Source organism: Mus pahari, chromosome 8 (genome assembly GCF_900095145.1).
Source record: "Mus pahari chromosome 8, PAHARI_EIJ_v1.1, whole genome shotgun sequence".
NCBI lineage: Eukaryota > Metazoa > Chordata > Mammalia > Rodentia > Muridae > Mus > Mus pahari.
The window spans coordinates 51,066,012-51,080,630 of NC_034597.1; the positions used below are offsets into that span (position 1 = coordinate 51,066,012).

General features: G+C 43.0%; 1 protein-coding gene across 2 annotated transcripts in view; it reads right to left on the reverse strand.

The window, feature by feature from the left end:
• Positions 1-14,619, reverse strand: part of Atp8a2 (ATPase phospholipid transporting 8A2) — a 514,463-nt gene that overhangs the window by 359,194 nt on the left and 140,650 nt on the right. For both annotated transcript variants that reach the window (XM_029541754.1, XM_021203245.2), the window contains exons 11-16: positions 10,084-10,249; positions 9,092-9,219; positions 8,330-8,407; positions 5,645-5,733; positions 5,287-5,331; positions 2,802-2,877 (exon numbers count right to left, since the gene is read on the reverse strand). In XM_029541754.1, the coding sequence (XP_029397614.1) occupies positions 2,802-2,877; positions 5,287-5,331; positions 5,645-5,733; positions 8,330-8,407; positions 9,092-9,219; positions 10,084-10,249 (582 nt within the window). The remainder of the gene's footprint in view (positions 1-2,801; positions 2,878-5,286; positions 5,332-5,644; positions 5,734-8,329; positions 8,408-9,091; positions 9,220-10,083; positions 10,250-14,619) is intronic.

The following is a 14,619-nucleotide window of genomic DNA, read 5'->3' on the forward strand; positions in this document are numbered from 1 at the left end:
GATGTCCCTCAACAGAGGAATGGATACAGAAAATGTGGTACATTTACACAATGGAGTACTACTCAGCTATTAAAAACAATGAATTCATGAAATTCTTAGACAAATGGATGTATCTGGAGATGTCATATCTTTCTTGATGTCCCTTCATGCCCACAGCCGTCTACTGCTTTCAGCGAGCTCTTCTGTGTAATGATTTGAGTCATTTCCCCGAGCCCATTGTCCTGTGCCTCAGAACATAGTCCCCAGAGCCATCAGGAGGCACTGTCCTGCGTACCACCGTCTAGTATTCTGAGTGTCTAATCTCTCTATTATCCACACCTAAAATTCCCTATTTAATCAAACATTTCCTCTTATCCTTAAGAAAAAGAATCCTATGGTTTTAACTGAAATCTTAGAATGCAGTACACTTTCCCATTTACCAAGGGCTTCTAAGTCTTATAAAACCAGAACTTACATACTGTTCATTTATTTGCCCAGACATACTCAGGTAACTAGTGTGCATCAGGCAGTGTGTTCGTCAAGGTTTGGAAGGCTGAACCCTTGTACTGTGGGCCTGCCAAGCCAACAACACTGTGATTGCCCTCCTGAACATTGGTCCCCTGCAGGACCTGAGGCCAGTTAACCCATCAGGCTGGAAACAACTAGTTAAGTTATAACTTAGTAGTTGGTGGACTGAGCCAATAAAGTTGTTTCCAATACAACACCTCCATTTTTATTCTCTGTCTTAACTTGCTTGAAGCAAGCCCAGTGCTTCCCCACACACTAACCAAGAATTGTACCACAGTAGCTGCACACAGACCTGGATCCCAGCACCCTCAATTAGGATCCAGGAAGAGCCCTCCACTCCCTTTTACACAGAATTCAGGTCCCCATGGCCTGCCACCTCTGGTCTGGTAGCATTCCCTTGCCACCTTCTGCTTTTCTTTGCTTGCATAGACGCTATTAAATTAATAGTCTAAAGGAGCTGTCCTTTCAGTGGCCATGTGCAAGATGCTCTTGTCTACTGCTCCTTCTTATAAATCTTTCTGTAAGTTTGCTGTGGCTTACTTTCCAGACTTAGACGCAAGCTTTGTCACTTTGGATGTTGGCGTAACTAGGTTTAGTTTAGTCTCCACCTGGAAATAAGCCCTTGCTCCCTAAGTTTCAGTTCCGTTCCCAAGATTCCCAAGGCACGCGTGCTAGCTTGCTTTCTAATACTACAATAAGCATGACCGAAGGCAACTCGGCTTCATTTCAGCTAACAGCCCTCGGGTCACAGTCTATCGCTAAGGGAAACGGAGACAGGAACCTGGACATGGTAACTGAAGCAGAGGCCATGAAGGGGTGATGCTAATGTACCTGCTCCCCATGGCTTGCTCACTTGCTTTTTTTATTATTATTATTCATTTATTTATTACTATATGTAAGAACACTGTAACTGTGTTCAGACACACCAGAGGAATGTCAGATCTCATTATGGATGGTTGTGAGCCACCATGTGGGTGCTGGGATTTGAACTCAGGACCTCCAGAAGAGTAGTCGGCGCTTTTAACCGCTAAGCCATCTCTCCAGCCCCGCTCACTTGCTTTTTAAAAAAAAACAAAAAAAAAAAAGTTTTTTTAAATTAAAATATTATTGCATCATCTCTCCCTTCATCTCTCTGACCCCTCCTGTGTCACACACCCCACTCCCTGCTCTCTTTAAAATTCATGGCCTTTTTCTTTAATTGTTGTTATAGTTTGTTTTTTCTTAAATGTGTAAATATACTTGACACATTATTAGAGAAAACTACACCTGACCAAAAGGCAGAGAGCAAGTGACTGTGTGGTGCTCAGCTCCAGTTACAACACAGCTCCTGGTCTGAGGCTCAGGGATCATTGTTGGGGGAGGGGGATCTAAAAGCCAGTGGGACCAGAAGACATAGAACAGCCTACAGACCCTTTTTCTTTCTCCCCTTCCTCCCACTAGATATGTTTGTCCTGACCACAGAAACAACACTCTGAAATTGAGGTTCAAAGGCAAGGGCAGGGCACAAACATCCATCCTCTTTCTGATCTACAAGCAGGTGCCTTGTTGGGGGGCACCATGGCTGGTTCAGGTAGGATGGAGACCCCAGGGTTAAGCTGTCATGATCATGGTTCTTACTGATATCACTGTTCCAAGTGAGGTGCATGTCACCTACCCAAATACTGCATATAGACAAAGTGTCTAGGCCGGCTGGGTACAAGGTACATGGCAGACTCACACTAGCTGGTAACTCCTCATATCTCCTCTCATCCTTCACTGACCCACACCCACAGTGTTTGGTCCCTAAGAGGAGCTAAGCAAGTTTCTGCAAAGGGGCTTGGAACCAACCCTAGAGGGAGGACTAGAGGGAACCTCTCTGTGCCTAAAAGGTAACCCCTTATTTCAAGTAAGACCAAAGGTAATAATTGAGAAGAAAGTTCATGTCTGGCACTATAAGCCTAGTGACAAGCCCTCAGAAGGAAGGGTCTTAGGGCAAAGCCTTCCATTGTTGTTTTGTTGGCTGGCCATGTTGTCAAACTGCCTTCTGAATATCGATATTCATAACAAAGTCACAATCTGGCCTCTACCTTGGTCCGAGTAAGAGCAGAGAATCACACTGCTCGCAAGGCTGAGAAATATTGGTCATGAATGCTCAGTCCTACATGGGTCACCACTGGGTATGTGAGATGTTGCCTTCTGGATAGGACAAGGATGCTTCTCCCCCAAACTCACTGCAGCTGTGGTCCTCTACCTAAGACTTGTAGAAGATCAAGCCAGCATATGCCACATATCCTAGAGGTGAGGGCGACACTCACGTGCTGATCCTCGATGTTCTTTAACAACCTGGGATCATTGAAGTCACATGAGTCATTGGTGCAAGAAGTCATCCGGCTGGAAGGAAGAAGAAAATCCAGTCATTCAATTTAAAAAGTCCCTGCCCAGATAGCTCACACCTAGAGAGAACCCACCCTCCCAAAGAACCCTGAATTAAAAACCCCATTGTCCTGCAATCAATGCTTAGGGATCTAGAATGATGAGTCAAGCATTAAAATAGCTGGAGTCCCTAAACCTTTCTGTAAGCAAACTGTTACAAGTTCTTATAAATAACAACAGATTTATAAGAGTAAGAATCACAAGTGTATCGACACTATGAGTATCATGTAAGTGGGTCCGTAAATAACTACCAGGCGAAAAACAACTCAGAGGAAGGACTGTCCCATCCCTCATCACTCATGGCAGAGCATGTGCAGTGAAGAGAAGACAGCAAACAACAGAAGAAAGGATACTGGATCTACAGCTGTGGGCTGTCAGACTGAAGTGAGTGTGAGCTTCCCACACACTCTTTCACCTCCACCAGCAAGCTATATCAGTCTTACTTCTGAATGGATTAGTACAGCAGATAAAACAACAGCTAATAGCGCATGGTAATAACCCCATGGAACACAAGAAAGCAGAAGAATGGCCTATGTGAAGGATGCAAAATATCTGTGAAGCATGCCAGGGACCTGTGCTGATGTCAGGTACTGTGAGGGGCACAAGGTACCTGTGATGATGTCAGTTGGATACTGTGAAGGGCACAAGGTACCTGTGATGACGTCAGGTACCTGTGAGGTGAGGGATGTGAGGTACTTGAAAGAAACACAAGGTACCTGTGAGACACAGAGAAAGCAGTATAGACAGGACAGGCTTCAGGCCCGCATGAGGAGCCTGCAAGAGTGCTCCCTCAACACACGTTGACAGTCAATACAACCAGAAAGAAATGTAAGGTTCGTCCCATAGAGAAATCAAAGCAGAATCATTCCAAACCTAAGAGTCTCACTCAGTGCTCAAAAGAATGAAGCTACCAAGCCAAGCAAGGCCAGAAAGGAACATCAAATGCAGATTACTAAGCAAAAGGAGTCGGGTTCGATAGGTAACAACTCAGACATTTTAAAGAAGGCAGAACTATAGAGATAGAAAATATCCCAGTAGCCCCCAGGGTGTGGTGTCTATGACAAGGGGTGGACAGGCAGATCAAGGATGTGGTGGGTCGTGTACACATTTCCCATGATGTTATGATGATGGGTATATGATCAGTATGCACACGTTCATGCTCACAGGGTACATAACACCAAGTGACCCTGATGTCAGGTGTGGTCTGAGGTGACCCTGAGATGTCACAATTGGTTCCTGGGAAGTACTGAATGCACTGTGGTAGAGGACTTTCATCATGGAGGTCATGGAGTAGGGCAGAGAGTTCATCGTTGAGATCATTGTGTGAGGCAGGTATTTTATGGGATGTTTTTGTTTCTTTATGATTTTACTGAGAAATCAAAACTCCTCTTTAAAAAAGGTCCAATTCCCAGTACCCATATGTGGCTTACAGCTGTCCAGTCCCAGGTGGTCCAACGTCCTCTTCTGGTCTTCGAGGGCACTGCATGCATATGGTACACAGACACATATGCAGGCAAAACACTCATACGCACAAAATAAAAACAGATTTAAAAAATTTAAATATGAACACGTATCCAGTGCTCACCAATTTTTCAATGAAAATCTGTAAGGTGTGGGACACAGAAGACAGAACAGAGGAAATGGGCAGATAAGAGCAAGAACTGGAGTGTGCTCCTGAGAAACAGAAGTGAGTGTGTATAAAAGTTACTAAGGAGGAAGAAAGGTTAAAAATGCAGGAAACACGCATGGAGAAGGGAAGAGTGAGATGACAAACCCAGAGAATCAACTCACAGGCCGACTATCTGCCTAACAGGATGGGCCAGAGAGATGGCAGTGAAGATAGTCACCACAGAAATAATACAAGAATGTCTCCCAAATATCAGTGACAGAGATTTGTAAGACAGAAGAGTCCTGGCAAAGAGTAAATTAGCTGCCCAACGTGGTAAGGACAAACAGCCCACCCCAAAGTCACCGTGCATCTGCTAAAGAAGTCCAGAAAGTAAATATTTTCAAAGGACTGGGAGGATGGCCTGGGGGTAGTGGGCTGGCCACACCAGAGCAGAGGGAGCTGAATCTTCCCCAGATGTACAAAGCCCTATAATGTCTATAGTCTTTTAAATAGTGTAAAAATATTATCTTGAAACATAGAATTAAAAAAATAAGTAAAAATGTTGCAGGTGGCTGTAAATGGCAAGGGCTGGACAGAGGTCAGGCTGTTGGCATTACAAGCTCTGTGGTGTGGATTTAAACCAATTGAAACCTTATCCTGGCTCTTCTTCAGACTAACACATTCACAATTTATATTTAGACTTAAGACTCTCCTGATGTGTCCCCACTATGTTGTAAGACATGCTAGACTTTACTTACCAGAAGTCATCCGAGGACTGCTCTCTGGCTAGTTCCGGGAAGTGGCTGGCAGGAAAAAACAAAAAAACAAACAAACAAACAAAAAACCAAGAACGAGTGGTCAGGAGATGAATCCAAACACAGGGACTGAGCAATACTTACAATATGTGTACAAATCCTCAGGTGCCCTGGGACCTCTCAGTCACCATGAAGAGACAAGTCATATTTTAGCTATTTAAAGATTCACTGGGGAACCCACTTTATTTTTAACATATTTAATAGCAGCCACACATCCAAATCCCCCAACACAAAAAAGTAACAACCATGCTTGGTTGGAAGACGAGAAATGGGGTCTCCCGAAGTTGGCAAACATACTCACCCATAGGTCACACCAGCAATGCTACACTTCTTGAAGTTCATGATATTACATGTAAGAGTTCCAGTCTTGTCTGAAAACAGGTATTTTACCTAAGCAAAGGATGAAAAAAATGCAGAGAGAGTAATAGGGGGCTGGAGAGAGCTGGGTTCAATTCCCAGTAACCACAAGGCAGGCCACAACCATCGGGAACTCCAGCTTCAGGGAATTCAGGGCCCTCTTCTGGATTTTATGTGCTACACAGACATATGCACAATCAAAACACCCATACACATAAACAAGTAATTTTTTTTTAAATGGGTGGGATAAGATGCAAGGAACAAGACATGAAGTTGTCTGTATATCTGAAAACCTGCATGAAATTTAAATGTGAGTCTATAAAGGCAAACAAATCAATCATAAGTGATGTACTTTAATTCATAGACATTTACAAAACATTTTCTATTACTAATTCTACACTTGGGTAATGAAGAAGAAAAGAAGCTTCCTTAACCACTCGGGCCACCATCTGTCAGCATCACCGGGTATTAGTCGACATTTCAGTGATATATTTCATTCTCCCCGGTGCCTACATGTTCTTACAGAAGATGCAATTCTTTTAAGAGTCCACCCTTTGTCTGGAAGGCCAGGTACAGAGTTATCCCTAAATATCCACAGGGTTAGCTCTGAGCACCTGTGGATACCAACATTCTTTTTTTGTTGTTTTTTTTTTGTTTGTTTGTTTGTTTTTTGAGACAGGGTTTCTCTGTGTAGCTCTGGCTGTCCTGGAGCTCACTCTGTAGACCAGGCTGGCCTCGAACTCAGAAATCCACCTGCCTCTACCTCCCGAGTGCTGGGATTAAAGGCGTGCGCTACCACGCCCGGTGGATACCAACATTCTTGGATGCTCAGGTTCATAATATAAAGTGGTACAGTGTTTGCGCAAAGACTACACACAACCTCCTCTCAGTGTTTCACATAATCTTAGATGATGTGTAACACCTAAGACAATAGAAATGGCACACTGTTCTAGCTAGGGAAGGTGTTACAAGAGTCTTCTTTGTATATTTGACACAGATGCAACCACTGGAGGGAACAATCACGTTCTTGACCTGCAGTTGGCTGACTATACAGGGCTCAAGCCTGCTCTAGAAGGACACAGACATATGACTAATCATTTCAGTGTGTGTGTGTGTGTGTGTGTGTGTGTGTGTGTGTGTGTGTGTGTGCGCGTAAAGAATGCTTAAGAAAATAGAGCAGACAGGATTAATGTTGCCTGAAAATACTGGGAAGGATTCAAAGAGGCAAATGCCATATGATATGCACCAAGACCTCATGGATTCTTGTAGGAGTAGAATTTAACCATGGCAATGCCATTGTAGAAAGAATGAATGCAGGTATATGATAGACAAACAGACAGGCAGATGATAGAAAATAGATAGGTAGGTAGACAGACAGACAGATGCAGGCACACACGCACACAGAGATAGATGATAGATGAATGCATGCATACATACATATATACATACATAGATAGATATACACACTCCTATAGGTGATAGATAGATAGGTGGCACTGGGTTCTGCCCCTCACCTTGTGTGCCTGAAGTGCAGGTGGACAAGAGGAGGACAGGGACATGGGCCTCACTTTAGGAAGATATGTGCTCTGTGCCAGGCTAGTCTCTTTAAATGATTATCCACCTCACTGCACCAAATAGACCTGAGTACTCCTGTGGGTTCAAAATTTTCTACTTAAAAAATAGAAAAATTTATTCTTAGTTCTAACTAGATTTGAAAAATAGCAAGGGAGCAGAATCACCTGAAAATGTGGCTACAGAATTCTATTTTATTACAAAATTTGACTAAGAAATTTGAGCTTCAACTTTCTAGAGATGATTCAAAATGCTCTGATGTCACTGCAGGACTGACTTTGTCCTTAAGGGGAGAGAAGAGGGAGAGGGCATCTGACCCTATTCCTGTCCCCCAGATGAAGGAGAAGTTAGGCTTACATCTTCCCAGAGGGGCATGTGGCGGGTGTTGTAGGGAAACAAAAGCCAGACTTAGGTAATCTCCAATCCTCCACCTGTCATTCACCAGCAGGCTTCACTGAAATGATCTAGTCACAAATCCATAAAGTGAGCATGTGGCACACAACCTCCCAGTTGGATTGTTGGGATGATTAAGATACATAAAATAAAATCATGGTCTTTAATTACTTTAGGTTATGAATAAATTTTATGTTTTCCAAAAAGGTTCTGCCTTGCAGTGGTTCAATGGAAGAGGCAGGCATAATTCAAAAAGAGAGTTGGGGTGAACAAGTACAAATCAACGTGAGACCCAAAAGTCCTGTTTCTGTGGACTCTGCCAGTGATGCCCATCCTTCAAATGACCCCCCATGCTTTGTGGGGTGGCCCAATAGCCAAGGTCTTACCCTGTTTTCCTTGTCATCTGTCCTGACAAACACTCTGAAGAAGATCCAAAATCACATGGTATTGTTGTACAACACTCTGTACATTGTTTATTGTTTATTATTGTTCTGGGCAAAATGATAAACTTGTGTCTCTAAAGCCAGCTGACAATAGCATTCATTGCCACATTGCAAACTGGATGTCATAACCACTGTTCCTGCAAAACTCCCCCAGGTCTCCTCTGCTAACACTTGCGTCCTGCTCACAGCACTGCCCCCAAAGTCCCCAGACAGGCTCTCACCTGCCCGAGCTCTTCGTTGAGGTTTGATGTCCTGGCCATTGCGGGAGTGTCATTTTCAATATAATACATATCCATGTCCTGAAAGGGAAAATGGGGGAAGGGGGAAGGGAAGGAGCCTTTAGACAACACGCACTTCTCGTAGCTCATCAAGACTGACACAGACCCAGGCATCTTAAAATCCTTCCATTTTCATTTAAAGGCTACCATTTAACTTGGCTAAAACTGAGGACAGACAACCCCTGTGACACAATGTGACCCGTGGTATTTAGGTTTGGATTCAAGAGGATCACCTCATGTCCTGTGAGCTGGGCCAGTGCCTTGTTCACAGGCTTATTGTGAAAACCAATGTAAAACACACATGAAAGTGCCTGGTCTGGAGAAAAAAAAAAAAAAAGATTGCCCAGAGCTTAGTAACCATGACAATCCCTTAAAAAATTCACCTCAGCCTCTACAGTCTATCCCAGGTGATTGTCATGATGAAATTGGTGCAGAATGGACAGTCTGGTGAGCACATGAGAGGCCTTTTCCTTCAAATAAATGAGACTTTGGAAGCACAGCCATGGTGGCCAGATGACAAGCATCCCCTGCGTGTCTTCCTCCACCTTCCCCACCCGTGGTTATGCCAGCCCTCAGTTTGGCTGGCTTAATCCCATGTCCTAACAGCTAACAGCCTCTATGATTTCTTTGCTGGGGCTCCATGAGATGACAAAGGCTCGTGGAGAGTGTGAGAGGGCAGTGGCTGGCAGTCCTCCAGGAGCTCACCCAGTTTATGAAGAGGGCTTGCGTGTACTTCACGACCTCAAGTGTCACCAACAGGCTGATAGGAATCAGATTGTTGTACAAGATGATAAACGTCAGCAAGTTGTAGCCAAAATTATCTGAGTTCGTGTCTATGGACAAAAAAAGATATCCATACAGCTTTAGTGGAAGTCTGCATTTAGTTTCTTCCCATTTTGTTATTTTGGATTTTTTCCCCTAAAAGATGCTCACAATGAAAGCCTTCCTTATGTGCTCCTCTCGAGACTGAGAAGTTACTGAACCCATTCACACTCCAAAGACTATTTCAATCCCTGTACATTGAACTGATTGCTCATTAGAGGCTGGGGGAGGAGAGAGAGGAGGGATCAGAAATAGCACTCCCCTGGGAGGGGAGTGCCCTCACTGGCCTCAAAGGGGTTTGTGGTTATTACAGAGGTGGCCAGGCAGCACTCTGGGAACCAAGAGTGGAGGTTCCAGAGGAGGCAAGCAGAAGACAACCGGAGAGAGTAGTTTAACAGAAACAAGCTCACAAGCATTTATTTTTTCTTTTTTTTTAGCTCTTTAAGAGATCTGGAATTACACCAAGCACTAACTATAATGCTGTATTGTTAGGCTGACAATACATACATGCAGTGTATATATGACAATAATAGTCTAGAAGGGGAGAGCATGGAGGTGTGCTGGTCTGATGTTTGTGAAGTTAGTAGCACAAAGGGTTTCTTTCTCATGTTGTCATCCCTAGAGCAACCATAAGAAAGTGTCTTTTAAAATGGCTGAGAAGAAATCATTTGGTCATAAAACAGTCTCCAGATACACCCATCTTCACTCTACATGTGAGTCCTAATCTGCTTTTTCTACCAGAAAGCCAGGCATAGGTATCAGGCTATGGGGAACAGAGAGGAGGAGGGCATGACTGCTGCTCACAGACCCTGCATGGAAAGACCTTCTAAGAGATTTTACCCACAGTAGTGAGCAGCAGTCACCCCGGGACTCACCCATCTTCTTGATGTACCAACTCTTTCCGCCATGAGACCCATTCCAGAACAGGGCCCCCACAGAGCTCACCAGCGCCATGACCAGGAGGATACCAAACAGCACCAGGATCTGCACGTTGGTTACCTTCTCGACATTTGACCTCTTGAGAGGTGCTTTTGTTGAATTCTGTGAACCAGTATTGAAAGTCAGTAACCACCATAGAACAGGCTAGATGTAGGGGTAAGAAGAAATGGAGTAAAACAGCCACATTCAATGATGAAAATGAAAAAGACTATTTCTCTTCCAAATAAATAATGGAATTAAAAAGTGCTTCATAGTATTGAGTAAACGGACTAGTTTTTAAAAGACATTCTACAGTTTAAAGAACTTACCTGAGGTGATTTGAATAAGAACGGCTTATATATTTAAATGTTTAGTCACCAGGGAGGGGTACCATTTGAAAGGATTAGAAGGATTAAAAGGTGTGGCCTAGTTGAAGGAAGTCTATCACTGCAGGTATACTTTAAGGTTTCAAAAGCTCATGCCAAGCCCAGAGTGTCTCTCTCTCTCTCTCTCTCTCTCTCTCTCTCTCTCTCTCTCTCTCTCTCTCTCCTTACTGATCTCAGCTACTGCCCCAGCATCTACATGCATACCACCATACACCCCTACATAACAATAATGAACTAAACCTCAGAAACTGTAAGCAAGCTCACAATTAAATGCTTTCTCTTGAAATAGTTGCTTTGGTCATAATGTCTCTATACAGATTAGATCATTGACTAAGGCAACACCCCAACCCTGCATGATCTATTCTGTACTTTCATTTATACCTTTGCATAACATTGACAACTTTCACTGGCACAGTGGCCTCTAGATAATGTAAGTCTGGTCTTAAAGCAACCAACACACAGCTAATCCTTTAGCATAAAAATATGAGGAGTACCTCCAAATCAATAATTTAGCTCTGAGATAAGTATCAGAGAGATTCTTAAAACATGCATGTTCCTTATAGTAGAAAGGAATGAAAAAGGAAGAAAGTACAGATATATCAATAAAGTAAGAGAGAACATGGGTAGATGTCAAGGCAAATGGACAAAGGTCCACTTGAAGGGCTCAAGGAAGGGCTTTTACAGTGAAAAGACCTTGAATTGAGTTATGTAAAGAAGATATAGTTAAGAGGGCAGAAAGAGAACAAAGCCTCATGCCTGGTAAAAACAATTTGTTTGGAGCTGAGGCCTATGTTGGGACCTGGGTATACCAAGATGTTTGGGAAAGCTGCAATTGAGGCTCATGGCATCTCATATGGAAGATCTGAGACAGTGGAAATGATGATCATGTGTTATCAACAAGATAATTATATGCCCGAATCAATTTTATAAAAGAAATTTCCAAAGATGATTAAGATGTGCCAATGATGGGCCCCAAAGAAGAACTTTACAGAAATGGCTAGCCTGAATTTCCTAGATGAGCTCAGTCTACTGCACAGTGACTATCATATCACAGCATCACCCATGTCTTTCCAAATCCCATTGCAGACCCAGAAAGTCTGTCTACTTGTGAGCACCAGGGATTCCCCACTGGGGATGCGGAAGTTGGGTAACAGCGACACTTGGGAACTTTAGGCTGTCTTCTGGGTATGTTCCTTCTATTCTGCTCTGTTGTTAGTTCATGGAATTGTTTTTTATGAACTTTGAAGAAAAGTCTTCCAGGGTCAAGATGGAAATTTGTTAGTAAAGGCCATCTTATAATCAGTCAGGCACCACAGGAAGGCTGCGGGGACAGTACACCCACATCTGACCTCACGCTGAGATCCAGGAGTCATTCTATTTCAAGACTGATTATTCGAATCCTTTAAATTCTGTATTTAATTAAAAGTCATTAAATTTACAGGAAGAAAGAAAATGACAAAAGCTTTCATTTCCGTGACCCTGTCGTTAAGTTGAAGTGGTTGAAATCCAGTCAACCACTAGGGTTAAGAAAACAGACTTTTCATCCAACACGAGGAAACAACCGAAAACTCCAAGTTTTAACACAAGCCCAGCATGGAAAGCCAAGCTCAGCACACTCACTCCCTTTTCCAAACATTTCCACTTGCAACAATGAGTTCTTAATGCTCAATTACTACTAGAACAATGAGTTCTTTTATAAAATTCTTAAAGGACACTATTACTCTAATGTCTGGGACTATAAGAAAAATAGGTCAAACTGTCAGATGTTGCCAATGTTGGAATCTGAACTGTATTGTATACATCTTACTCCTCCTGAGAAATCAGACATCAGAATGCTAGTCAGAATAAGCCTGGAGTGTACAGACTTGGACTTTAGGCCAGGTCTCACTCTTTCTAGGTGTTTAAGCTAAGTTGGGGTTGATTTGATTTAGTTCTTCTGTCTTTAAAATAGCCGTACCAGGGCTAGAGAGATGGCTCGGCTCAATGGTTAAGAATTGGCTGTTCTTGCAGAAGACCTAGGTTCAATTCCCAATGCCCATCTAGTTGCTCATGTAACTCCAGTTCCAGGATCTGATTTTTGCCTTCTGGCCTCCACCAGTACCATAAACACATGGCACATGGAAATTCATGCATGCAAAACACTTATACACGTTAAATTCAAAAATATTTTAAATAACAAAAACACCTTCCTCATGCCAAAGAATAAATGAGTACATATATGTGACTCAGAAAACAATGTATGCTTTATTATAGCCAATGTTTCCAGTAGTTATCAATTGCTTCTTTGTCATTAAGTCAACCAACAGAAATGATCTGAGTGGGTGCTGTGTGTAGCTACACTAAGTATGACCTGAGGGAGCTCTGACAGGTGCAAGATACACACTGGGAGCTCAGGAACCCTAAAGCCATCCAGCTCCGGCTCCCCTGTCAATTACACAAGTGTAAACAGTTAGTTCATGAACAGAATGGCTTCCAGCTGTGGATGTTATTTTATATTCCTTTTGAAATTTCATTGTTCATGTTGTTTCAGCCCTAAAGGCACAGCGAGTCTAGCACAGATGTTTCCGGGGTTTTCCATCACTCTCGGTCTGTCAACAACAGTAAGTCTTGCCAAGGTTTGTCACACACAGGGCAGGAAAAATGTCCCTTGCCTTCAAAGGATGCAAATGGCATGAGCTCACCTTGTCCACCGAAGACATGATTGGGATGTTCTGATATAAAGTACACTTGGTCTGAGCCCTGAAGCTGTAATACTAGAAGAACAATATTATATCCTGAAAAATCACTCAGGTTACGAGGGAACTTGGAGACAGCTTGACTTCTTAATAAGTATGATCTGAAAAACTAGCCTTGGGACTCTACCCAAGTCTGAGCTTCCCACCCATGCTCTCTTTACCATTTCATTGTAAAAACACAGAAGCTCTGGTGAGCACAGCTCCAAAGGTCTGCTGTGGCTACTGGCAACGTGCTGCAAACATTTAAGGCTGCTTAAGAGGTGGCAGAGCGTGAAACTATCTGTCAAGATGGTCTTTGTATGCAGACTGCTCAGAAACAATGAACTGTAACTTCTAATCTTGTGAATGGCTGAGGGCTGAGAAGAAAGTAGATCAGACACATCTCAAACATATGGGAAATTTTCCTTCATATGCAGAACAATTTTCATTCACTCAAGAGCTGCCATAGCAGTGGTAAACCACTTTTCTACTTGCTATAAAGCAGCTGTCCAACACACACTTTTTGTTTATATTCTTCTGGGGCTAAAGGTCTTCCTTGCCATCCCCAAAATGCTGTGTGTCTTCCCCCATGCTTCTGAATATCTCCTCCTACCACTTTTCTTATCCCAGGCAACAACATGTGACACCCCAAATCAGACCCCACTCCCAAAACAGGATGCTTTGGTGAGACTCACATCTGGAGGTAGCTCTCTCTGATATTCAATTAAGACCTCATAATATTTCTTGAGTCTTTGTTCCTCCAAGTCGATGCCAATAGACATTTATCTTCTTTTCCCTTTACAGGTCACCTCCTCCTACCTAGTCAACATCAAAGACTTGAGAAACTAGCTCATGGAATTCTCTGGTCCAGCCCCATTTTTAGTCTACTTTCACAATCCCAGCCAATCATCTGCCTTAAGTGCTGAGTCCCTTTCTATTCAGCATCTAGGAACCTGGCACTGTTGGACCTTGAGTGCTCATGGCCATGGATCAGTCCGGGGTCTTCCAATCTATAAGCCCTCAACATGAGAAACTCAGAGGTGAGTACTGTATCCGCACAGCTGCCTATCACCCAACAACTCCAAAGATAAATTTTTGGTTCCAGGAACTCTCACAGCCTTCTAATTAAGATGCCTTCTATGTTTGTGTTGCATCAACTAGCACTCTAAGCCTGGGAATGGAGACTCTTGTATATACATCCACAGAACTTTATAACAGCATAATCTACAATAAGTACATCCCTACTTTCTATATTTTCCATATTAGTACTTTACCTACCTGGCCTCCAAAGGTAAAGATTTAGCCTTTGGGCTAATGTACTCTGATGGCTTAGCATAAGACTCAAACATTTTTCGTTTATTTTTGTTTTTATTTTTTGAGACAGGGTTTCTCT